The sequence below is a fragment of the Dermochelys coriacea genome, chromosome 6 (assembly GCF_009764565.3).
Source record: "Dermochelys coriacea isolate rDerCor1 chromosome 6, rDerCor1.pri.v4, whole genome shotgun sequence".
NCBI classification, from domain to species: domain Eukaryota; kingdom Metazoa; phylum Chordata; order Testudines; family Dermochelyidae; genus Dermochelys; species Dermochelys coriacea.
Window position 1 is genome coordinate 71,362,795 of NC_050073.1, and position 27,621 is coordinate 71,390,415.

General features: G+C 43.2%; 1 protein-coding gene across 1 annotated transcript; it reads right to left on the bottom strand.

Moving 5' to 3' along the window:
* Window positions 1-783: 783 nt before the first annotated feature.
* Window positions 784-13,423, bottom strand: GREM1 (gremlin 1, DAN family BMP antagonist). Its single transcript, XM_038406563.2, has 2 exons — window positions 13,197-13,423; window positions 784-4,673 (listed from the first exon to the last, which is right to left on the bottom strand). The coding sequence occupies exon 2, from the start codon at window positions 4,670-4,672 to the stop codon at window positions 4,118-4,120; it is 555 nt and encodes a 184-aa protein (XP_038262491.1). The 5' UTR covers window position 4,673; window positions 13,197-13,423; the 3' UTR covers window positions 784-4,117.
* Between the last annotated feature and the right edge of the window lie 14,198 nt (window positions 13,424-27,621).

The window sequence follows — 27,621 nt, forward strand, 5'->3', positions numbered from 1 at the left end:
GCCCAATTCTAAGTGGGATAGCAATACATATCACAGAAGCCAGCATCCCACATGTCACTCACCATCCCTGAATCCAGTAGGATTACACAGGCATTGGGATAAAACTACTACCCCACACTTCACTATGGGCAAGTGTGAAACAGATTGACAGGTTAGAGTGGTAAAGCTTACGTTGCTAATGGCCACGTTCTACCCACTCCATGGGGACCATAAAGGAGTCCAGCCTCTATGGCTGTAAGTCTGGTACCTTTCCCAAGAGCTAAATTTCCTTTTAAAGGCTTCCAGATCTGTCCCTAGGGTTCAGCCTACACGTTCCTATTCACAGGTTTTAAAGTGTTGGCAACTAGGTATGTTGACAAAGTACGGCATATACTTTGTAAAAAAAATGGGGGGGGGTGAAATAAATAAATGGTGTTAGCACCCGCCTGAAAGTGGAGTCATGGTGTGCTGAGGCTGGCCCATGTCTATCTCTAAAGCCTCAGCATTTCCAGTTTGATTTACAGTTTTGAGCTGTCATTGTAGAGTTTACAAGGAGAAAAGTGTGAATAAGGATTGAGATTTTCCTTCTATAAATTGCTGAGGGGCGTGGGGAAGTGACAGATCTCATTTAAAGACCTTATTGAAGTTGCCATGGTGAATGATGGTGCCATTGCTTGTCTCACTGTCAGAATTTAAGGCCTTTTTTAATTAGAAGAAACCACAGAAGTCAGAGATCAGTACAACAGACCCAGAGCAAGCTGGAAACTTAGGGAAGTGGAACGAAGGAAACCAATAGGCATGGACTGAAGAAGATGTTTTATTTATTTGTTAATAATAGTTAAAATGACATACAAAATGCTGGGTGTGGGGGGAGAAAGAGTCCAATTCTAGTCAGTTGCAAAATTATTAGAATTTAATTTTAAAACCAAAATTTGTTTTATGAGACGGAAAATGAAAACACTGCAGTCTTAGGTTATATAGTCAGTTGTGGGAGGGGAGGTTAGACTAAAGCAGACGTTTAAATACATATTGTGGTAGATATTACATAGCTTGTATAATTGTAAGTCAGCAGAACCTTTTTACTCCCAAGTAGTAACTAGCAATTCACAAAAGTCTGTTGTATAAAATTTACATTTGATTTTGCCTAAAGGGGTTCCTTTGTGATCTTTGCGTAGATAACTGACTGTTCCTTTATGTACATCTTAAAAGCTTCACAAATTTTGCTTCAAAAAGTGTTAACCTCTAAGGAATGTTAAATAAAGGAGCCAGAAACATCTAAAGCTTTGCCTGCTGGCTACGGAGTGTAGGGACGTAGGCCCAGCTCCTCAAAGGTACTTAGGCTCCTAACTTCCGATGAGGAGTTATCTTTGAGGATATGGTCCTTAGCAACCTAGGGTGAAATCATGGCCCTATTAAAGTCAGTAGGAGTTTTGCCATTAACTTCAAGGGGGAGGGGTCAGGATTCACCCCTAGCTCTGTATCTGTTCACTGAACAGAAACAATAAGTAGTTTAAAGCTTTCAGCCAGATTTCAGAATGATTTTTCGTTTTCACAAACTCGGAAGACGTCATTTAAAGGAAAACAAACCCTCCTCTCATATCAATGAAAAAATCTTTGTATTAATAACAACATTAAATATCCATATCTTTCTAACTATTCACATTCCACACAGTGGAAATTTACCTCCTTTAACTCCAGATTTTAGTTTTTAAAATCCATGAAGAAACGTGTCAGAACCGCAAAGTCAGTAGATGCCAGATCCAATGTGTAAAGTTTAATAATATGAATCACTGATTTGCAATCTTAGTGTTACAGATGGCAATGTTGTGGATCTTACAGTAAAAATATATTAAACGCAGAAATGTAGGATTTGACCAATAACTGTGATATGTTGTGCAATAGCTGTGGCTTTTAAATAAATTGCACAGATCCTGTATCTGTGATATGCCAATGCTGTATTTTCCCTTTTGACGTAATAATAATAATAGAATAATTGTCTTTCTCGGAGTCCAGATGGACAAAAATACTTTGTAGCTTGCTCCTAAATTAGGGCCCTATACTCCCCTCTGTTGTGATGCATAGAATATGAGGAAGCAAGTTGTCCAAGTATTGCTAGTTGTGGCCTGTGCATACAGAAGAAGAGAAAAGGCACCTCAATGGCAGGCTGTCTCCTAGACTAGAAGCCCCTCCATACCAACCCAGTGGGCCTAATTCTCTCACACACACTGATTTTATATGAGGATAACTTTAGAATGGAATTTCTACCTTCACTGGGGTTACTTCTGATTTATGGCCCAATCCTGATCCCAGTGACATGAGTAGTAGGAGAAATAGGCCTTTCCACTGATATGCGATCAGACTGAAACTTAGTGCTGGGGATGTGCTCAAAAGCAGCCATTCTGTGTGGCTTGTTTCCTTCTTCACCTGACTGGTAAACACTGTGAAATTACTGCTTGTGGAAGATAGGGCTGGGGAAGGCGAAAGCAGCAGCATGGCTGCTGAGTGAGTGGGGAAGCGAAGATTAGGGTGAAGTGGGGAGTGGCAGCCTTCTGTACAGCTGTGCTGGTCTCTATAGAGTCTCCTGCAAGACTTTCTGAAAGACTTTCCTAAGGATTTCCATGGCCCTGGGCCAGTCCAGATCTCCTTCCCCTAAAGATCCTCCTTCCCCTCCTATCCCCTAATGCCAGGATAACCCCACAGGAGAAGAATATGGAGTTGTAAGAGTTACTGTTCCCCTCCCATGGCTTTTTCTCCAGAAGGGGAGCATTTAGCCCTTAATTTTCAGGAAATTCTCTTTACTTAGTCCAAATCCTGTTTAAATGTAACACTGTGGCAAAGGACATAAAAAGCAGATTATTGCTGACAAGGCTCTGCATCTCTTTTTCAACGAATTGCATGCCTGTGGCAGAGCTAAAATAACAATAACAATGCAATGTTTACTAGTCATGCATGTCCTGTCTTTTGTCTCTTGTGTGGTTATTGCATTTGCAGTCACATGATGCTTGTAATTTTTGCTTTGCTCTTTATATGCTAAATTACTGTCATTTTGTGCTCAATGTTGTATACTGAGATTTTTTAGTGATTGGTACATTGTGTGAGAGAGAAAGTACAGATACACAAAATATATAACCTCATTGGGTGCACATATATACCCACATATGTAGATAGTGACTGTATATATACATATTACATGTACAGTACAGACACATACATAAATATATAAAGCAGCTGATATCTGAATTACAAGACCATAAATAAATCAAGAGGATCTAGTGACATAAGAATGGATCATAATTGATTTAGACTGTTGTTAGAATTCAGAAATGAATTCCTTGTTCGTAATTTCTTTTCATTTTACATAACAAATGGATTTGTCTATAAATTAAAGCAAAAAAGTAGCAGAAGAAAATGTCTCCTCTTATTCCTTTGTCTTTCTCATCTTTTCTCTCCTTCCTTCTCCTACTCCCTCCTGTCCCTTTCCCCTCCTTCTTGGCCTTCTTTTTCCTTCTAGCTCTCTGCCGTTATGTTTTCTCTCTGTCTGTGTCCTGTTGATCCGCCCCCCATCCCGCCCCGTCCTCCCAGCAAACCTGATTTTTTTTTTTTTTAAAAGAAAGGCATAATAGAAACTATTGATGCAAGTGTGGCTTTTAGTGAGGTTTCACCTATGGCTGCACCTCTTTTAACACTGGTTATTTTAAATTTAGGATCAAATTCATGCTTGGAAGCTTCTGATTTGATATTTCTTTTCATATTGTGAAGGTGAATAGTATGGTCTCCAGTGAAACATTAGCAAAAGGCACAGCTGCACTGAACCCAGCAAGCAGGGAGAATGTGAGTGTACGCTAAGGGTCCTAATTCACAGATGTGATATTGAACCTGTGTGTTTATAGGCCTTTGGTGATATTTCACACATGATTTTAAATGTTTTTACTGTATAGTGAACATTCATATATTTCTGTATAGATACACAGTCACTCACACACACACACACACACACCCCATGTTTTGGATGTCACTCTGGTTCCTGTCAGTTATGTCCAGCCACGCAGGTATGGTAGTTATGTCACTCACTCTTATTTAACCTGGCAATGCTGATTGCCTATGCCTGGAGCATTGGTGTAATAATATATTGCAGAGTCTAGTCCAAATCTATGGATATACACCGACATTCCTTGACTCGCGTGATCCTCTTCTTCTTTCTAGGGGGCTGAAGTTCAGGGCAATTGAGTGTAACTGTCATAGTGGTGAACTTCTTAGGTTTGCAGAAGGAACAGGACTGAAAAGAGCCTTCCTCTTTGCGGACGTGCCTTGGGATGTAGAAAGAATTGCACTGGCCATAGCAGAATCTGTTGATAATAGTATGACTGTTGCAGCCTTCTTCGTGGATGGTTTGTTTGAGGGGCTGAGTTTTACACCAATCCCGCTTAAGATACTTGCGTTCAGTGACGTGTAATGCTTCCTGGCTAGACTCCAGCACCTCTTCGGCAGGCATTGGTGTACCAGTTCCCCGATCTCGGTGCCTTGAACCTGGCTGCTGCTTTGTCTGCGTCTGCTCTGAATCATTGGGCTGATCCTTGTCAGGAGGAGGGATCGCTCCCTGAGACCCACGATTCTTCTTTTTCCCCTCTGCTGTGGGTAACAGGAGTCCAGCTAGAAGAAGCAGACCACCAACAGCATATACTGTGCGGACCATCCTAGGTAGGAGACAGTGAGAAAACAAAACACAATTGTGGATTTCATATGAAATCTGCAAAAGACAAGTGTACAATATTTCCTCTGGTCAAAGAGAAAAGTGTATCAGAGAGGAGAGGTACCCAGCCTTTAATAGCGGGAGAGACACTTGACTGTTAAATGGAGTTGCAGAGAGCTACAAAATAGACTCCCTCCAGACTGACCTAGAGACTTTTGAAATGGGATCAAAGGGCAGATCTACACTATGGGGCTAAGTCAACCTAAGTTACCAACTCCAGCTACGTGAAAAACACAGCTGGAGTTGACAATTGTGTGTAGTGTATATCTTCTTTCACTTCCTCTCCCCACATACATTACACCACTTTAAGTGGCTTGATTCTCTTCTCTCCTCACACCATTTTTCACTCTGGTGTAACTCCATTTCCTTTGATGGCATTATTCCTGGTTTACATTGGCGTAAGAGGGGAGAACCAGGTTCAGAAATGCTACACTTGCTTAAACTCCCTTTGCTTAGCAGAGTAAAACCTACACCATATTTACCCATTACACAAGCCTCAGACTTTGGCCCACTGAGGGTGCGTGTAATGGAGTCTAGGTTGATGTAACTCAGAAGAGAGACCAGTGTAACATGAAAAGCAACTAAGGTTCTTCTGGCTCTTTGCACAAACAATGAGAGGCTTCATACCAGTGAATTTGGGTCAGTTTGCAACACTTGAGGAGGTGCACCGGTTGCACCAGGTTGCAGGCCTGGGAAATAAAATTTCTAAAACTCAAGCCAGGTCGCTGAGGGGGTGCATGTTTCATTCCTGCTGGGGGTAAACCCCATCTGATTAGGTGCTTTCCCCACTTGCCCACCTCCTGAGGAAGAGCAGCCAATCAGGGCTGCTTCATTCCTCTTCCCCAGGAGCCAAAGTTGTTCTCACAGGACTGATAAGGGGTGAGCAGAAAGAGCCCAGAAGTTCAGGCACCTCCTTCCCCTACCTCTTGGAAGAAACAGGATAGCTCCTCTCTGCTCCGCCACCTCCCCTAGCCCTCCCTGCAACACTTGAGCTGGGAATGGGAAGAGGGGTTAAAAACCTCTGGAGTTGCAGGAGGAACAGATGTGAGATGGGAGGGGGGGAGTGGCATACATGATGGGGGGAAGGGAAGCAGAAAAAATATGGGGGCAGAATTAATGGAGGTCAAGGGAACAGAACTGATGTGAGGCTGGAATGTGCAAAATTGGTAGAAGCTGATTTGGGGGCTGAGGGCAGAATTAATTTTGGATGGGGAATGGGAAGATGTAGGGGTGATATGACCCTTCCCACACACTTTTTTCAGACCACTTTAAGCTCTGGACATTGCACTGATATGACTCAGTGTCATGATGTATCACGCCCCATTTCCCCTCCCTGTGTCTGATGGCACAGATATCTTCCCTCCCTTCTACCAGCTTCTGAAGGTCTCCTTTCTATCTAACCTCTCCTAGTGGCTGGATCAGGTGTGGATATCACCCTTACTTGTAACAGATCCTTTTTGCCACCTGTCCCAGGTGAAGCAACTGCCACACCTCCCTTCCTCCAATCCATGAGCTCAGCACTCCCCATATTGGATCAGGAGCGCTCCTGTGATGATTGTTTCACATGTTCTGCCCGAGACCGAGACAGATCATATAGAGAACCAGTCAGACATTATGAGAGCTATCTAGAGAGCCACAGATTGAGAACCACTGCCATAAAACATGCATGTTAATTTCTTAGTTCCTGGCATTTTCCAAAATTGCACAAAACATTTACATTATGATGTTCACAGATGTCCCTGATTGAAAGAATGAAAGAGATAGAGTTAGGAGTCACTGGGTTTGGGAAGATGTTATACGACATCTAGACTTGCTTATGGTCCCAAGATATTATTTGAAGTGTTTTTTAATAAATTGTTAGTGTGCCCAGAGATTGGGATAGGCAAAATAGGTAAGTGCATTCACTTTATTCATTTAGATTAACGTATCAGGGTGTGCTTGTGTTTGAAAGGAACTTCATACATAAATAGATTGAAATACAACAAATTTACACCAAGCTTAGCATTCTTGCTTGATGCTAAGGAGAATGTAGGAGGGTTGCTTTTAATATCTAAATGAAATACTGAACAAGACATGCACTTTTAATAACCTTGAGGCTCTGACACAAACCAACAACAATGACCAAAAAAACCTGGGGACATTCGAACTGAAGGTAATACTACATAATTTCAAATGTCAGCTTGGGCTGAACACATCCTGCCTTTTTTCAGTTTGTATTACAACCAAAATGTTATTCAAACAGGTTTCTTTTTGAATTTAGTTTCCATATTTTGTCTTTAATTTAAAAGAAGACTGGTTATAAGGCACTGTTTATTTTCTCAGGAGATCAGAATGACTCCATCCAGGGCTGTTCCCATCTATTTGTGGCCACACTATAATTAGACAGTATTTTTAAAGTGTGTGTGTGTTATTTACTCAATATGGTGCAAGAACCTTAAAAAAAAAATACACCGGACCCTCACTAGAACATGCATCTATACAGCACTAATTCGCATATAACACAGTCGCAGCCATGGCTCCCAAATTTAATTACTTTAATTGCAATTCATTTTAACGCGGTGCCACGCATGGATCCCAAATCCCGCGTTCTAGAGAGGGTCTGGAGTAATAGTCATGATTGCACAAAACAGCAAAAAAGGCAGCACAAGGAACTTCAGATATTTGTTTAGAGATCCATTGTTCAATTGGTCATTGCCAATGTGCGTATTCCTAAAAAGCCGAAGCACCGTTTTTGTTTTCTAAACTTGTCATCTGTGTGTCATTCCCCTTCCTCCCCCGTTTTTAAAAGGCCCTCTGAATGGCTATTCCAATCTGTCATATAGGGCCCAGTCCTGAAAACAATTACTACCAAGCACTACAGCCCAGGTTCAAGAAAGCATCCTTATTCAAAAAGCATTAAAGGCTGTACTTAACTTAAGGAAATGTAAGGCAGTAATTGTTTGCAGGATTGCGCCCCTCCATCCCCAAAAGATGGAAAACACTTTGTACATATTTAAAAGGTAGATTTGGTCATCATGAAAATTAGTGACACAGAGAAAACATTTTTCAAAATTCAATGTATTGGCCACTTCAAAAAACAATTCAGAAGAATAAAAATGAATGTGATCATTCGGGGCTAGATTGAGCCTTAAACTGCACCATCACAGGAGTAGCCTGGGTGCGGGGGGAGATTGTGACTTGCTTACTTAGTAAGGACTTCACTTACAGCCCTTGAAAGGGTGCAATTTATTTCCCTCCAGGCACCCACCCATCTCTGCTTGGTGTGTGTGGATCTATGACTCCACCCACTCTTTGCCTCGCCCACTTCCTCCACCTGGGTTACATCTAAAGTGTAGCTCCTACATTCTACACAAGACCTGGACCCAAGATAATGCCCACATGCAGGCGATTATTCCTCTGATGGCCCCATGATATAGGAACAATGTAGTCCTTTATGAACTAGAGCCTTATCAAACTTAAATTTTGTAAAACTTTAAAATTCTATACGGCAATAAATTACAAGTGACATTGTGCAATAAGGTAGCCAGATTGTTTCATAATTGAAATTTGATCAATCAAACAAAATCTCTCATTAAATAAAGGGTCTGCTTCCTTGCATATCATAACTTTACCTTCTTGTCTACAATGGAGCTTATGTGCACATGGGCTCAGGCCCAAACATCTTGAATGCCAAGTTTCTGAAAAATGTTCAAGAACGAGTTATATGACATTCTGGGTATTACAGAAACCCTGGCAGAATCAGAAACGTGAACTGAAAAATCTCCTTAACAATTCAGGAAATACAAAACTACAAATATGAAGGCCCAATCCAACTCTCATTGACTTCCATGGGAGCTGGATCAAGATCCAATAGCATTAAAATGACTAACAAAATTCCTCAAAATCAATTCCTCCTTTACTTAACTGCCAAGACTCAAGTTTAGAGTTCTGCTTTTCATCTGTACAGGTCCAATCCTAAAGCCAGCAGAGCTTTGTATTGTCTTCAATGGGAGCAGGATTGCAGTCCAACAGTAATTATATTTTACACTTATATAGTCCTTTAAATTTTCTAGAGGCTAGTCTCTAATCACCCAAGAAGATCAAGGAGTTTAATGAATTATCGATGGCATCAGTTAGAAGAAACATAAAAACCCTTCCATTTCATTATTAAAAAGTATTTGTGAGTTTTTAGTTTACGTATGCTTTCTGCTATTGATTAAGGATCTCAAACAGTCAAATTTAAAGGCACTTTAGTTCCATTGTGAATTCCTACACTAGAATAGTACTGAAGTATTATGACAATGCAGCTTGCTTTAAAATGTTGGATAAAATCCTGGCTCCAATGAAGTCAATGGTAAACTTTCATTAACTGAATCTAATGGGAGAATATTATGGGAAATTCCCAAACTGTATTTCCATAAGATGCAGGGCTGCTGGAATAATTTTTATAGTTGGGGTACTGAGAGTTATTGAACCAAACTGCAAACCCTGTATATAATGGAAAACACTTCAAGCCAGGGGGTGCGGCAGTACCCCCTGCACCTCTAGTGCCAGCACCTATGATAAAATGTGATTACATATATTTACTGACTGATCCTCATACAGTATCCAAGGAAACAATCAGATCCCAACTTCTTGGGTATTATGCAAATTAAAGAGGTTTGTACCACCTCCTGTGTCTCCAAGGTGCAAAATATGTGTATTCACAGTTTATTATATGAAGTATAGTAATGTCCTTGCTTAATGTTTCAGTAATGCACCTGTTTGAAGTACAGAAAAAGCAGTGGAAGGGGCAATCCACAAAGAGAGATGATATTTACCAAGGTTAGACTAACAAAACCAACTTCTCTGTTTGGTAGGATTTCAGATGCACTAAAATGGCAAGTAACTCCTGGTGAGTAAGATTCTAGGGAAACCACTCTACACAATGCCAATCTATTTTTCAGTCAATGATTGTAATGGAAATGGAGAATAATACAGAAATTAATGATAAAACTGAGTTCCTTTGAAAATCCCCCCCTCCCCGATCTATTAAACTACAGTCCCATAGAAAATCAGGATTAAAACTCTGCTGTGTATCATGAGTATGCGCATGGGCCACATCCAGACTTGCCTTCCCCATGGGAGTAGTCCCATTGTTTTCAATAAGATTATGCCTGTCAGTGAGGCTAGTGAAATTTTGCTGCACATCCATCGAAAGTACTGATGTGGTTTTGCGGTAGTAGACGGTAATACACATTCAAAGGCGTGGTGCTAAGGAAAGCCTTGCACAATTCTGGCTTGCATAGCAGAGACAAAACCAAATATCCTAGCACAGTTAGTGTCTAATCTCTAGGAAGAACCAGAAACATTTGAGCATGAGTGCTACTTCTTATTTATACACAGCATCAGCTGTGTGTGTCTTGGATACTTCTCAGTAGCCTACAGTCCAGGTGGAAGGGAATGCCAGAGATTGCTCTTATAGTTACCAATATCAGTATGTAAAATCCAAAGGAAGCAGGGGCTAAGAATTAGCTGCCACCCAGAGCTCTGAGTGCCTCACAAAGTATATAACTAACCCCCAAAAATTCTAACAGGCCGCATGGCCACATACATTGTTGAGCTCCCTGTTGATTTATAAATCTCCTTGCCATTGGAGTGGAGATCTAAGAACAATATATATGCATCTTATCCAAATTGAGAACATTGTTGATTAACAAAATAAGACTGGCTGTGCACCATGGTAGCTGGGTGAGGGGGGAGTTTATCAGGGAGAGGCTCGCTGTGTTAGTTACATTTCCAGAACATCCGCTGAGGTGAGCTGTAGCTCAGGAAAGCTTATGCTCAAATAAATGTGTTAGTCTCTAAGGTGCCACAAGTCCTCCTGTTTCCAGAACTGGGTCTTACGTAAAGATAAGCGTTTTCAGATGCAAAACACGAAGTGATGCGATAGGCTTCCTTCAGCAGGGCACCCTTTGCTTTCCGGCTTCCCCAGAAGCCGCACTGTCCCATCAATCTGTCTTCCACACGTGGAAGCCCCCACCACCACAGTCCCTGGAGTCCTAGCCGAGCCTTGATCGTCATTTACTAAAACCCTGATCGCAGTCAGCTTCCCTCCTCACAACATCATTGGGGGGTGGGGGATCCGTGGGAGAAATGTTTGTGATACATCCGGCCCTGAAGGCATCAGTTTTCGCCGTGTTCTCTCAGGTTGTTGCAAATTAAATGATCCACTTTAACAGCAGGCCCAGTGGCTAAGCAGGATACTCGTACAAACGTTCGCCGTGCTCTTGCGAAGGGAGATTTGCTCCTCTACTCTATCGTCTTTTTAAAATCAAGCCTGATCCTTACGAACCAGGCAGGGTACGTCGCGTCTGTGCGCATAGCGCCGACGGAGAAACCATTAAAAGCATTGCGATGAAGGCACAAACGTCGCCAATGAAACACATCGCCCCCCGGGGCGCGGTGAAGCGAGCCCCGTCCCGCAGAGCTGCTGGCAGGGCAGGGGCAGCGCTTGGGCGCAAAGCAGAGCTCCCGGGGGAAACAGAAGTCAGGGGCCTCACCCCTGCGCCGTGCTGAGCCCAGAGGCGTGGGGACCAACGCGGGGTTTCCCCTTCAAAGCCCTTCCCTTCCCTTCCCTTCCCTAGCGGGGCCGAGGAGCGGAGGCTGGAGCCGGGGAGCCCAGCCAGTCCCGCAGAGGCAGCGCTTTGGAGAGGCTGTGAAAGCGCCTCAGCCCTTGTAGCCGGGGGCTGCGCGGGGCAGGTGGCTGGGTTGCGCGCTGCGGCTTTTTACGCGCCAGGAGACTCGCTCTTAGTGGGGCTTGCAGAGGCGGCCGGGCTCTGGCCGGGGCGCGGGGGCCGGGAAAGGCGCAGGGGCAGCAGTGGGCTCCGCAAGCGGGCGGGGGAAGCGGGAAGAGCGCTCAGCTGGGACCAGCGGCTCGTGGCGCCCTCGGGCAGCCGTAAGCCAGGGATGGCAGGCCGGGGAGCCGATCCTGCGCCCCGCACGCAGCCGCGCTTCCCTAGCAGATCGGGGGGGGGGGGCGGCGGAGCAGGACCTGGGCCCGAGGGGTCGCTGGCTCTTCGGCACGCGGGAACCTCCGCGGGGCCCGCTTTGGATCAGCGCGGCGGTCCGCAGAGGGGAGCTAACAGGGGCCGCTGGGCTAGACCCAGCGCGCAGAGAACTGGCAAACTGAGGCAGGGCCACGGACAGATCTGGGAGCTCCCGCGTGGGACTGGTCCGGGTGCTTGTGTGTTAACGTGCCCGAGCTGGCACATTCCCCGAAAGAGACGGGAAAGTCGCCAGGGCTACGACAACAACAGCAAAATGCCCGAGGGATCCGAAAGGGGGTTAGGAGGGAAAGAAGACAAGCGAGTGGGTCGGTGCATTTCCAGGTCCCAGCAGCCCAGCTTTGAACCGTGCGGTGCTTCAGAGCGGCGAACACCCTCCCCGAGCCCGCCCCAGGCGAGAGCCGCTGGCGGGGGAGGAGACGCAATGAGCCGGGACAGGGATTCCGCGTGTCTTCCCCAGCCCGCCGCGGGCAGCCCACGCTCCGGCTCCGCGCTAGCTCCACAGGTCGCGCCAGCGAGATCGGCACCTTTGGGGCTACGGGAGGGTTCTGGGTGCGGGCTATTCAATCCTACAGCACCCGGAGCTTCCTGCTGCACTAGATGGGCTCAGGCAAACACCCCCTCTGCAGGCTGCATCTGCCCCGCAGGGCTCTCCTGGGATCGCTTCCAGTCCGGCTGAGAAGGGCAGGCCAGCCTCGAAATAGACACACTTATCTTTTATCGAGGAGTGTTCAATGGAGACCATCCCTCCAGAACCCTAGACACTTGGGATCGCGGCTGGGGCTGCAGCACGGGGCGGGGGGAGCCCTGGTACCTGGGAGCCTCCAGCCAGGATCCATGCTTTCCCCCCCAACCCCCCTCCCTCGTGTTCAGTCACTCCTCGCAGATGCCGGGCCGGGATTTTGCTGCGTGTCTGGTGGGCGCCGAATCCAATTTGCTGGGAATGATGCTGTAGGCGGAGATGACAGGCAGAGCTAATTGGGCTTTTGCAATCCCTCTGTTTGTCTAGGGAGATAAATATAATAGCGCCTTAATCTCAAGTATTGCGAGTGGAAATACCTTTCTGTCTGCTCCACTGCATCTGAGCTGGGGGGGGGGGGCGTTGGGAGAAGGGGGAGGCTGTGTCATTCCTCGGAGGGGCTGTTTGGGAAATCAAAGGGCTCAAGAGTTTTGCAAGCCAGCAATTAATTAAGGACTATTTCTGTTAGAGAGGGAAAGCGATTGGGGGGGAAGGGGCGAGAGGGAGAAAGAGACTTGATCAAACCAAAAATCAGAATAGTGGCTAAATAGAGCACCTGGGCCAAAGGTATCCCTGGCGTAACTCCCCTTACACCAGGGATGGGCTAGCACCGAAGCTCTTGTCTCCTAAAGAGCTGGCCGTGTTCTTGCCCCGGAGGAGCCTGTATAAAGAGAGATCGGTTAGAAATAATCGCCCCACTCACCTGCTCTGGTTGCTGCTCCCCCTCTTGTGCGGTCTGTGGTCGGAGCGGTGAGTTCTCTTGCTCTACACAGGTCTCCTGCCTGGGGTGGGTTACTTCGCTGGCCGGCTAGAGGCTGCAGTGGGGTAGGAGCCTGGAGCTGCCAGTGAGTCCATATAGAGGGAGTCGCGGATCTTGATTACAAATTGCAGCAGCGCCGAGCTGTCTCCCATTTAAATGTCTGCCAGCTGAGATCTGCTCTCCAAGCCCCTCCAGATCATTGGCCAAGCGCCTCCAAAGATCGTGTTATCCGCCCCCTTTAACGCTTCCATAAACTTCCACCAGGGAAAGCTTTCAGTCATCTCCAGATAAACACTCGGCTACTTTCCTCTTTCAACAGACTCGGTGCTAAAGGTCACCCCCAAGCAATTGTTCTTGGAATGCACAGAAAATCAGATTTTCCACTTCCATTAAAGTCCGATACTTAAGAAGAGTTAAATATTAAATCCTCCCTTCCGTTCATAGTGTATTGGGCCAGGAACTGCATGGAAAGCGGTTTGCACACACGATCTATCAGCTAGATTAGAACATTTGCTGTTAGTTTCTAACCTGGTCTAGTGAGGAGGGGATGGATCCAGCAAGATTTCTGGGTCTCAGAGTTGCAATACGGTGACGTTTCTGACGTTTGTCCTGAGCAAATATGCCCGGAGTTATGTAGCTTTGGTAATAATATTGGTAATGGGGGGGCGATTAAAACATGTGAATCACGATCCGATACCCACACGAGTAGAGCTTTATCAATGAAAGGTTTCATCCCCGCAAGAGCCGTGACACCTCCTTGTCTTTCCACAGCCAGAGTGTGTGTGTGTGTGTGTGTGTGTGTGTATATGTGTGTGTGTATATATCTATATATATATATCTATATACATTGAGGTAGCTGTCAGCAGCCAAGGGTTGCGTCTACAATTATTCTGTGCTGCCGTTTTGCACGGGAAAGAGAAAGAGTCCAACGTCTCCAGATTATAATAAAACTAAATGTTAATAAAACTAGTGATCAAGCCTTCCCTTTTAAAACATCATTTCAACGGGGGAACGTCTGTCGTGGCATGTAAAATCCAAAACTGTGTATTCTCTGGTCAAGCCGAAGTCCCAAGGGAAGGAGTATTTTATTTTAAACCCTCAGAAGATTGACGAAATGTCCATATCGCGCCTATATGATAGTAGATACACAAGGTTCAATGTAAACGCCATGGTAAAAGCTGACGTTTAGCTCATAATTATTACAGGCAAAAACCGACGGGAGTTTTGTTTGTCTCGTGAGTTCAGGATCAAGCCCTTTGTACTTTTTTTTTTTAATACACAAATAAATGTAAAAGATGCCCACTCCCTTTTAGGGTAACTTGACCGAAGTTTACCCTCATATAGTCTATCGAGTTTATGTTTGTTTTCATTGAAAAGAGAGATGGGGATAGATAGATAGATACATAAACCAGAGAAAGAGGCTCACCTTTTCAATCCAAATAATCGAAATGTTTATATGGTTAAAACAGTGAGTCAGAGAGCGAGACAGAGAGGTTGGGGACTATTTATTAAGTCAAAAATCAGCAAATATCTGTAGCCTCCCTAGGGTACAAAAGTAATCAGGATAGTTAAGCGCAGCTCTTAACTACTCTCTCTTCCCTTCCCTGGCCATGCTAATACCAGGGGTTATACAACTACAGTACTATGAAAGAACGATCATTAAGAACAGGCGCAATCTCTTAAATACCAGTTGACCTTCTGGTCCACTAATTAAAGGGATAAGTATCTGGCACAGTTGCTGCTCCCAGAGAATGGGGTTAGTCCGGCCAAAACCATAACCTCCTACTCTTTGCTCACGAACTTTTTCCACTGGAACGCCAGTGTATGTGAAAATAACTAGAAATTCACTGGCACTATCACAAGTGGCATGCTCCGAAGTCCATGGACAGACTCCTAGTGACATCGATGGGGTTTGGAACAGTCCCACACTAATGCAAAGTTGTCTTGCGCTCTCTCTCTCTCTATATATATACATTTTACACTCTCCCTCTCTTAAAATAATTGTATTACTTTAGGAAATGTCAGAATTGGCGGGGGAGGGAAGGGTGGCAGCAGAGGGATACAAACTCAATTTTCCAGGGCAGCAGTCACTCGCCTTCACCATGAGGCAATCCCCTGCCTCATTCACTCCTGCGTGCCTGCCTTTCACCTTCCCTAACAAAATGAGCTAAGGGTCCCATACACAACTTGATTTATCCCCATGCAGAACCATCCTTTGCCCTGAATAAGGCAAGCGTCCGGTGAGGGAAAAAAACCAATATGTGATCACGTAATTAAAAATTGTAGCTCAATGCACACACACAACAGGGCTGAAGTAAGGTTTCACAGGCAACCTCAATTCTGCCATTTCCTAACTTCAGAGTGCTTGACTCTGCAACCTTAATAAGGGTCTTTAAATATAGGCAAAAAGAAAAGGAGTACTTGTGGCACCTTAGAGACTAACAAATTTATTTGAGCATAAGTTTTCGTGAGCTACAGCTCACTTCATCGGATGCTTATGCTCAAATAAATTTGTTAGTGTCTAAGGTGCCACAAGTACTCCTTTTCTTTTTGCGGATAGACTAACAGGGCTGCTACTCTGAAACCTTTAAATATAGGTTTTTTGTGTGTGTAATCTCCTATGCTTTCAAAAACAAGCTGAAAAAAGAACAGTGATTGACACCCACGTGGTTCACCAGCAGTGTTGGTACCCTTAGATCTACTGCACAGAGTTCTGTCCCTTGAGCTAATCAAGTAACTGATAGCAATAGGAGGTTGTCATCTTCTATGGATGCCCGTGGTAGAGGGTGTGGGACAGTTTGGGTTTCGCAGCTATTTGCTGACAGCAGAGGAATGGTGAGACTCGGGAATCTTGGGTTCCATTCCAGGCTCTGGAGAGACCTGTGCTCTACAGACTCTTCTGCCTGTTCATCCCAAGCTTGACCCCCTTCCCCCTGTTCCATTCCTGCATCTTCCCTTCCCCACTGTTCCTTGTCCCAGACCTATTCTCTTTGTCTATCTAGTCCTATCTCCACTTCTCAGGCTTCTGATCGCACTCCCAGTTTCCTTGCCCAGCCAGTCCTAGTTTCTTTTTACAGACTCATTGTCCAAAACCTAATATCTACCCCCCCACACACACACACTCCTAGTCTTTTCCTGTCTCCACTCCCAGTCTCCTTGACCAGCCAGTTCCAATGCCCTCTCCCAGGTCCTTTTCCAATCTGTCTCTATCCTCCCAACCAGTGACCCTGAGTTCTAATCGCCCCATCAGCATTTTCATCAAATCTTAGTCTCCCTCTACTCTTTCCCTCGCTCCTGGCCCAAGCCTCCCTTCTCCATGACTCTGTGTCCCAGTCTCTTTACCCAGCCAGTCTCCCGCTGCACCACAGTTCCTGCTCCCTTCCCCAACACCTCTGCTCTTACCACACTGATTCCTAGTTCCAGTCTCCTTGTCCGTCCAGTCCCTGTCTCCTGCCCTCCCCCAACTACTTCTCTGATTTCAGTGTTCTCCATTTCAGCCCCATTTCCTTCACTGGCTCCCAGTCCCAGTCTCCTTGACCAACTAGTTCTAGCCTCCTCTCACACCCAGCTCCCAGGTTCCCTGCCCAAAGAGTTCCAACCTACCTTCCCTCCTACCAGCTCCCAGTCCCAGCCTCACCTCCCTTCTCCTTCCCTCCAATCTTCCTGCCAGTCCCAATTTCTCTAGAACCAGACTTGCCAGACTGCTTGTCCCAATCTGCTCCTTTCTCTCCCTCTTGGTCCAGCTTTAATCCCCTCTACATTTGAATCAGGTGGTTTCTTCCTCCAAGTGACAGTAGGTGGGTTACTGAGAGCACAGGGAAGACATGCTCCCTGCTCTCAGTTCTAGTGACCAGCCCCTTGGCAGACTGGACCAGCTCATAGCAACCATTACAGGGAAAATCCAGCTCTGCCCGTACAGCGTGAGGCTGGAGCATATGCATTTATCAATAAATAGACTTTTGGGGATGGGGGGGTTCTGCAGTTTCAGAGGAGGTAACTATTCAGTATGCCAGACAAAGGCCATGAAAGTGCAGATGAAAAATACAACTACAGCTAACTGTAATTAGATAGCATACCACATATTAACTATACATGCCAGAGGGCACACATAGGCCACCTAAGTTCATAGCTAAATTACTAGAGGGAAGGTTGAGCCTTGTAGGGGAGAGCTTGCTCTGATAAACAGACCTGGGCAATTTTTAGAGAATTTTACAGGTTTTCCTTTTCACTTTTGCACAGAAAAAACATAGTGTTTGTGTGTGGATCCAAGATTTAAAAATAACCAGGGTCCTTCCCTTAAAGAAGAGAGAGAGAGAGAGACAGAAGGATTCAAACCATATCTATTAGCAGTTGACCAAATTTTACATTCACTTTTTTCCTGTCACAGTGACATGAAGTAATTGTGTTTGCATTCCTAACATTGTCGCTCTCTCAATTAATTAACTGTTTCAGTGCCAGGGCTCTAGCCAAGGGCTTTGGGAAGAAGCTTGCTAAGGATCCCACCTCCCCTATGCTACAATAGTTGATGTGTCTTCCAAGTGCACAGATTAAGTGCCATCCATCAGCTGACAACAATGCCAAAGGAAGTGTTCAGATCCTCCTCCTCCACTATTGCTTGCAGCTATTGCCGCCTTCCATGGCTGACGCTGGCACTGCGGCTGCTTGCAAGTCTTCTGCAGATTGCTGAGGTCCCCACTCCCCTTTCTGACTACTGTCCTTGCTTTGCTGTCAATTGAGGCCATTGATGGCCTTCTTTGATTCCCTGGGATGGAGCCTATATGGCAACACCATAGCACATACTTCTGGATGCCACCTTCCCAAGTGATGCTTGAGGGCATCTTTTACAGGGCAATCATCTCCCCTTTGCAATGTCCCACTACACTCAAGCACCCAGTTAGATGATCAGATTGGAGTAAGCGTGGGCCTGAACTGTAGACCAGCTGGTGCTGTACTCTGCCCTTCGCGCTCCCCCACACCACCTCAATTTCTTGCTTAGTAATAAAATCATCAGCGTTAAAGCTTCCAGATGACATAACAATGGGGAGAGTGGTGAAGAAGACAGATCACTGATTCAGAGCGATCTAAATAACTGGGCATAAACAAACAATATGCATTTTAATATGGCCTAATATAAATGCGTGCATCTAGGAACAAAGACTATAGGCCATACATACAGGATGGGGACTGCATCCTGGGAAGCTGTGACTCTGAAAAACACTTTGCGGGTCATGGTGGCTAATCAGCTGAACATGAGCTCCCATGCCAAAACAGCTAGTGCGATCCTGGGATGCATAAACAGGGTAATCTTGATTAGGACTAGAATAGTTATTTCACCTCTGCATTTGGCATTGGTACAACTGCAGCTGGAATGCTGTGTCCAGTTCTGGTCCCCACAGTTCAAGAAGGATTTTGATAAAGTGGAGAGAGTTCAGAGAGGAGCCACAAAAATGATTAAAGGATTAGAAAACATACTTCATAGTGATATACTCAACAAGCTCAATCTATGTAGCTTAACAAAGAGACAGTTAAGGGGTGACTTTATTACAGTCTAGAAGAATCTATATGGGGATCAGATATGTAGTAATGGGCTCTTCAATCTAGCAGAGAAAGGTATAACACAAGCCAATGGCTGGAAGTGGAAGCTAGACAAATTCAAACTGGAAATAAGGCATAAATTTTTAACCATGAGAGAAATTAATTGGAACAACTTACAAAGATCGTGGTGAATTCTCTAACACCGACCTTTTTAAAATCAAGATTGGGTGTAAAATAATCTGTAGGAATTATTTTGGGGAAATTAGCTGGCCCATGGTTATACAGGAGGTCAGACTAGATGATCGCAATGGTACCTTCTGGTCTTAGAAAGTATGAATCTATTAATATTCCCTGCTCTTTCTGACTCACCTCTGACCCCTCTCCTCAATCCAACCCCCAAAGTGTGTTCAGATGCTTACTAGAGCACTTTCAATGTAAAACTTTTTTTGCACTATCTGTTAGGCTAGTATTTGTGACATACTGGTGCTAGAGAAACAGCCTGCAAGTCAAACCTAGCTCACCTGGATGTTGTTCATTAAAATACCATTGAAAGACAAGCAAATTGTCAAGTTCTGTTGGGAAAAAAATGGTGACTATGTCTTGATGTAGTTGCCTGATTATTGAACATGGCCCAAGAGATAGAATTAAAGCTAACTCATTCCCCCTGCTCCCCACCCGCCCCGCCAAAAAAATGGCTTAGGCCCACTTTTTTGTTTCTTTACGTTGAACAAAGAAGACTTGGCAGGGCTTGTTCTGGTTATCCTTTTAACATGAGAAATTAAGATCTTACCTACCCTGGAAGTCTTTCCTCCCTCTCTATAGTAGGACATCTTAGCAAAAAAATTCTCCTAACTGCTGCGATCACTTCAGCTCCACTGATGGGAGCCTTAGTGAAGACATGGCTCTGGCAGGTTCTGATGTATTTACTACTGTCTGCAGGTTTAACTGGCATGGTGGTAAAATTTCCAGACATCACCAGTACCTTTGCCACACTGGAGTTCCCTATGTTGCTACCACCAGTGCAGCTGAAATAGTGGAAGCCCAGTGTAAAAATCTGTAGTATAGGCAGAGCTCTAGTGGGGCACTCACACTTTTCTGTAGTACAGATCCTTGCTGAGGAGTACAGAAGCGGGTGAACGTATGGGGCAGTAAAAATGGGCACTGCAATGCAGAGCAGACTGAGCTCTCAAATTAACTACTCTCTTTGCCTCTTTAAAATTGCATTTCTTTACATTCCTATTCCATTCTTTTTGTCCTGGTGTACTTTGCCCCTTTGTTTTAGTAAAAGAGTAAAAAATTGTCCCTGCAGGGAAAAATATGCTTGGTCTCAGCCCCTCTCCGCTGCAGTTAACTTTGAGCACTACTCAGTTTATCATCGTTGTCAAGACAATTGGTGCCTTTATTAAAATCCTATGCAGAAAAACCTAAGGCGGATGAGGGCCAAATCCTCTGCTGCAATAAATTGGCGTAGCTGTAGTTACTTCAATGGAACTACACTGATTTATACCAGCTGAGCTTCTGGCCTAATATGCATAGAAACCAAATGACTCTTCTCGCTTCTAGACACAGTTCCTCTCGGTCAGGAGTGAGGTAAACAGAACAAGGGTGGTGGGGTCAGTTTGAGCTGCTGTACTCTGTGCTGTGCCTGTTTGTTCACCAGAGCGAGGACTTCACTTCACAGGGCTGTGAATCTGGCACTAATTTAAGAGGAAAAACTAAAGCAATAAAATAAAATTCAACAATTGCTGACAAAATAACTAATGGTTTGTGTATGGCAGCAACTAGGGATGTTTTCTGTCTTTTGATGACATATATGAAAATATAATTTATAAATCACCATATTCGTTTGTTTTTAAGGTGAATATGTAACAGCCCAAAAACTTTGTTACCACAGAGTTAAGCTTGTCTTTTGGTACATCATGTTCTTCCAGAACATATGGAGTGACGGCACTTAAACTCTAAAGACAAGGAAATGAAGAGTTAAGACATACGCCACTCCTGCAATGCAACCTTAACTCTTCCGCCCACAGCTGGCAATAGTCACACACAATGAGTCAGTAAGGTGGGGGAAGAGAGCAAGGTGCCATAATCAATAGACATGCAGAAGTTCTAAAAGAATGTGTCCTTATTTGTGTCATGGGCCACAAAATTAAATTCCAGCATTTAATTGTCTTCCCTATGGTAGGTGTATCTATGGTGGAGGGAGTAGCTGGAGCAATTTGGCAGAGCAGTTATGGTGTTATGCCATCAGTACTTTGAAGGATCAAGTATGCCTCATTTCAGTGCTGTTTTTTGTCGAATGTGTCCTCAGAGGTTCATGAGGATATCTTCATTCCATTGGAAAAGTTAGATGTCTGGTGACATATAAGACTGTGATCTCCAAGACTTGGGTAAGTGAAGACTCTGTATCAGAAGGAGGTTGCTGTAAAAAGAAGGTGATATCCTTAGCAATAGAGTTCATTGAGAAAGGCACACACACTAAAAAGATGGATGAAAAACACCTTTACAGTCCATTAACACTTCAGATACATAATCTTGAAATACTGTATGCTGTTAATGAGACATGAAGCACTGAAGTAACATTCTAGTCCAACACTTGATTAGTTTAACATATATCCGATGGGCACAGTCTATTTTGGATTACATTAGAATGTGTGAGATACAAAGCCGTGGAGGTGGGGAAAGGGAAGGGAGGGTGGGTGGGAAAGAATCAACAAAGCTAACAAGCTGTGATGCCTACAGGAAGGGAGAAGAATTAGAAAAGTCCTGAAGGGCTCCAGATGGAAGGGTAAAACATAGGGAGGGAGGGAGTAAAGAAAGAAGAAGAAGAAGCATTTTCACGTCTCCTTCCTATCATCAGTAGCTGTGACAGTAATAAATGTTCTGGATAGGAGGGGGGAGAAGGGTTTGGGGTCTTTGATTTTGGATATTCTGCTGACTAACAGTACGTCTACAGTGGAATAAGGGTATGTCTACACTCCAATTAAACACCTGTAGCTGGCCAAGGTCAGCTGACTTGGGCTTGAGGGCTGGTTTGCAATGTAGACATTTGGGCTGGAGTCTGAATGTCGAAACAGCAATTTTTAGCCCTGCAGCCCTAGCCCCGCAAGCTTGAGTTTAATGGCTGTGTAGACATACCTAAAAGCCTCAAGCCTGCAATTCCTGTTCGTGTGAGTAATCCATCCACACCATGTTGTCTTCTTTGCTTCAATTTCAAGTCTTGTGTGAATAAAGATTATCCCCATGAAGAAAGGCATCAGGATCATGCCCTAGACATGTTCTTCATACAAAGCCTCTGAACAGCAAAGACTGAGCTGTTTGAACCAAATTCCTTCTCATAGCCAAGTACAAAATCCGTTTCAAACCAAAGGCCCGACTCTTTATTCCTAACTCAGGCAAAATTCCCACTGAACTCAGGGAGTAAAATATTGTCCTTGTGGAATTTTTACCATTGACTGCCAGGGGGCCAGGATTTCATCCAGGGAGTTTTGTCTGAATAAAGACTGGAGGATAGAGCTCAATATATGTGATCCTTTAACAAAACAAGTCCAAATACACCACAATACTAAACACTTCATTTATTGTTTAAAGTCATCAGATTAAAACAAAATAAACTTTAGGGTGATGTAAATATAATGCTGTAGTGGGGGAAGAGAGGCCAAATTCTTCCCCATTGTAACCCCATCGACCAGGCTGGATTGACACCGGGGATGAAGTTTATCTAGTACGATTATTTTTACTTTTAAGCAAATAAATGGAAATTGTTTGAGTAATTATATCCCATGTTATGTTGGAAAAAAACTGTACAAACTTTAATTCATCCTCTCAACTTCCCTATAAATTATAGGTTAGTAAAGTGCTATGCAAACAGTTATCACTGCCCATAACATTTCAACATTTTTAGCAAAACATGCAGGGTGGGGGGAAGTCTTAAATTTTTTGATAAAGCTTTTTTCCATAGGTTCCTCATCTGTACAATAAGCATATTTATTGTGAACAAAGAGAGAGGGTGAAATCCTGACCATATTGGCTCCCTATGGGAGTTTTGCCATTGACTTCAGTGAGGCCAAGATTTCACCTGACACGGCCAATAGTACTGAGGGAGATTATGGCAGAACCATGCTTAAAACTTGGAAGCATCTACTTCTTGGTCTCACGTGCTTTTCTTGCACCTATGATGCCTTTCAGGGAGAAAGAGGATATGTCAGGCACTAAAAAGACTAAAATTAAATCTGTAGCCTTGTACACATGTGCACACAGAGAAAACCCTTTTTTTTTTTTTTTAACCACTCTACCAATTGTGGTACAATATCTGGGGGTATCATCCTAGTAATACTTACATCATGCTATAGATGCATAAATCTCAATGTGCCTTAGAAAAGAAGGCAAGTCTCATTATCCTTATTTTACAGATGATGAATGTGAGGCACAGAGGTGTTAAGTGACTTGCACAAAGTCATAGAGCTAGTTGGTGTCAGAGCTATGAGCACAACTCAGGTTTCTTGGTTCTCGGGCCTTTGCCTACCCATTGGGCTTAAGTCTCTCACTATGACCTAATTTTTTTCACTGCCTTCCCTTGTATAGTAAATGTAAGAATTTAACAGCTCTTTGCTCATTAGTTATTGTTTCATTATGCATTTTAATGTGATTAAACAGTGCTGTGATTATACATAATACACAGTAAATATATGTTGCTTTGGCATTTCAACAATAATGTACATGCATTTGTTTGTCTATTTTTACCAAGTGCACCAATATCACATAAAGTACAATTGTGGGGGGGCAGAGGCATGGCATCTTCCCCAACGTTCAGGAGAGAAAAATAAATTAAAGGCATATTTGCTTTTCTCAAAACTTTTCATTCTGGTCTGCAGAGGTAACAAAAGCATTTTGGCCAAGATTTTCAAAACTTGATGCCACTAGTTAGGCTCCTAACTCCATTTTTAGGAACTTGAAGAAGTGGTCTGACTTTCAGCAGAGTCAAGCATCCTAACTTTCCCCGGAAGTCAATGGTAGCTGTTGGGTTCTCAGCCCTTTCGAAACTCAGACCAGTTAGGACTTGATCCTGCACCATTGAGGTGAACAGGAGTAAGATGAGGGTCATAATTGAGTGCATATAGCTGGATTTAAGAGCTTGCCTTTAGGCACCCATTTTGAAAAATGTGGTCTTGTGGTATAATGTCTGGAAAGATTTAGATTATCTTGTGTGTTGTATAAGATGTGTAGATACAGACTATCCATATGTGCCAATAGGCTAAACTTTAAATGCCAGACAACTGTATTCTTGCATGCCAAATGGGGAAATACAGTTTGTCAGCCGAACATTTTTATTATTCTGTTCACAATTCTTGTGATGCGTCTTGCATAACTGGTGGCTCCAGAAGACATTAACAAGAAACTGAGAGCTATAAAATCCGCATAAAAAATCCTCTGCCCTTTGCATGTGTTTTTCTTTTTACTTTGCTAAGTTCCTGCTTAGTGAAGACTTGCTGCCATGATGATATATTTGTTGATATGCTTTGCTTTTGAGATAGTTATGGAACTGTGACAGAAGGGATGATTCCAGTAATGAGGGGTACAGTGCATCTGGGTTCACATACATACAAGAAGCCTTTAGATTGTAAAGTTATGAAATGAGGCATCTGAGTAGCTTGTCATGTGTTCTTTGCTTACATAGTTCACATTGTGACATGACAGCGGTGAAATACTGCTTCCAGTTGTTACAGAAGTGAAAGATTCCCTTCCCACTCCCTGTTGCATCTCACAACTTGGCAGCAACATTCTGTCCGACATAATACAATCATGTACATTACTAATATATTTGTAAATATCACATATACATTTCTAGCAATGATCTATTTGCATTTGTTTTCCCTCTCTGCATTGCTATAAAAAGCTCTTTGCTGTTTCTTAAACATATATAATTCAGGATACTGCATCTTCTCAGCCAACCAAAAAATAAACAAGGTGGTTTGTTTTTTAAATACTCACAGTGCAGTTGGTTTAGTGGTTAAAGCAAGTAATTGAAAGTCAAGAAATGCTGCATTCTAGTCCTGGCTTTGCCACTTTGGTCAGATCCTCAAAAATATTTAGGTGCCTAACTCCCACTGAAAACAATGGGAGATAGGTGCGTAAATACTTTTGACCTAGCATAATTTACTTAAAAAGTGACCTGCAAAATAAAAAAAAATTGGGTTTCTGCCTTTTTTGTTTCTTTATTATGTGAAAAGGCCTGAAGTCTGAACATTTTTAAGTCTCTCCACATATTAAAAAACAAAACAAAACCCAAAACCTGAAAGTCTCTGCAAGAATGGAGAACTAGTTAAATTATAATGTTACATGTACCAAGAAACTGAAACACTTATCTGAGCGGGTAAATTATTTTAATGTAGCCTTGAAAAACAAAACAAAATTGAAAAATTTTAAATGCCTATTTAATTCAAATGGCTAATAAACTATAGGAAGAAAATACATTAATGGCTATGAAAGCTCTCAGTCCACTTTTCTGGGTGCTTCAGGGAGACCAGCAGCAAAATAAAATGACATTCCTGTTAAGTTAAAAATGAGCAGAACATCTATCCTCCCATTTTCTATAGGCTCACTTTATACATAATCAAGAAGCAAAACAAAAAGACAAATCTTTTCTTTTTCACTTACTGGTCATTTTTAACTTTCCTGTGCCTCGGTTTCCCTCTCTATAAAATAGTGATAATGCATACAATTTTCAGAAGTCCTTAAGTTACTTGGGAATGAGGCCCCTAAGTTATGTACCCACTTTTGAAAATGTTATCCTCTAATGTTTACTTACTTATGAGCCTTAATACATGGATGTTTTATAAAGACTTTGAAATCCTCACCATGGAAGACAGGAATGGGGAACTGTAGTGTGAAACAAGACTTTTAAAATTTTGTAATTCTCCTTCATCAAAGTTCATCATTCCAAAGCAAAAGCAAAGTCTCTGCCATTAGAATTGTTATCAGCAAAGCCTGTAACAGGCAAAGAAATGCTGTAACCAAACTGTTTTCTTCTCTGAGCACCCTTCCAGACAGGGCTCTCATTCAGCAGCCTTCCTTGACTTTAATGAGACTTAAGAATGTGCTTAAAGTTAATCATTTGCTTAACTGCTTTGCTGAATAGGGGTGGATTTAAGCATGTGCTTAGATGCTTGAACTGGGGCAGGGAGTCTAAATCCCCAATCCTGCAAAGAGTTATGCGGGCGCTTAATTTTACATTCAGTGGGACTACTCAGAATAGAGAAAATTAAGCATATGCATAAGTTATTGTGGGATCTAGGCCTCAGTTTGGAGACCTTTACTGGAAAACCCTACATTTATTTGCTATAGTCTTCTTTTCCCCTGTGAAAAGACACATTAGCTTCACTGTGCATGTTATGATTTAGAACAAGGATTCTAAGTGCTTACAGAGTTAAAAGAAAAAAATAATTAAAAAAATTTCAAAATCTCTATCTTTTATCTGTATTGTTACCAAAAATCTCCCCTTTAAAAATTGCCAACAACTTTTTCATTTCTGGGAAACTGCACAGACGAGTCTGGGGCCAACTCTTTTGTCTTTGTATTTCCAACTGTTCTGGTTTACTTCTTCTGTTTCCCTGTCAAAAATCGCTCTTTTAGTCCCAGTTTAGCTAAGGGTGATGGGAAGTTTACTACTTGATCTTTTCCCTTATTCCAGTGTTTTGAATTGTAATTAGCGTTTCCAGTACTCAGGCTTTATTCCCCAAATGCAGGCCCTTTTACGGAGCTGCTTAAAGTAATGAAAGAGCTGTCATTTCATTCCCCACAAACAACCACACATTCATTCTCTTTCAGCTGCTTTCATCCCCAGTCTAGTGAAATGAAATTATGTGACATTAAAAATACCTGCAAAAGTGTAAATCCACTTGATGCTAAGAGAGCTTCTGTACATAGTTTAGGAACCTTTATGTAGGTGTTTGCAATTAATCAGTTATCAAACATTTTGGGCTTCTGGATGCACTTTTTAAAAGTCGAGGAGTGTAAATATTTTCCCCTAGGGAAGCCTTAGTGCCCAAAAGACGTAAGTGAAGAAGTCAGCCTGCTAGTGACCAAATCAATCACACTTCAGTTCAAACTACAGAGGGGCTTTTTGGTTTGGAACCAGATAGAACTAGGAACTCTTGTGCAGAAGGTATTATTTCTTTATATGGCTTCAAAATGAACATATGAATGTCTAGAAAAAAAAAAACCAAACCAAAAAGCTTTCCCTGTTTAAAAAAATATTACGGCAAAGTTAGAAGAAAGAATCCTTTGGAGTCAGCCAAGGTGAAATCTAAAAAAATCATAGCTACTTTCTGCCCCCACCATCTAACTGAAGGGGACACAGGAGGTGGGGTGGTATATTTTCCTGCATTTAGGGGGAATTCATCCCTTTCATATGGTAAGCTCTTTTGGCATGAGAGCTGTGCCTTCTTTGGCTATGCCTTCACTGCAAAAAAGGTATGTTTTAATATCCAGAGAGCTATCTTGACATTAAAGCCTAATGGAGACAAGGCACTGCAGTTTTTACCTCAATGTATCTAATCAGGGTAATATCTTGGCCCTCTCCTGCAAAGAGATAGCTCCATCTGAAATGGGAAGTGGATTCTGGGGCATTTCTTAGACAGGCTTGATCCTACAAACAGGTGTAGTCCCACTCAGAGTACTGGGACTCTTCCCGCAGTAAGCTCAAAATCCTGTCTCTTTCACCAACAGAAGTTGGGCCAATAAAAGATATTACCTCACATACCTTGGCTGCCTCATATCTGGGACAAACATGGCCACAACAATTGCCATTTGTCCATTCAGTTCAGGACAAAAA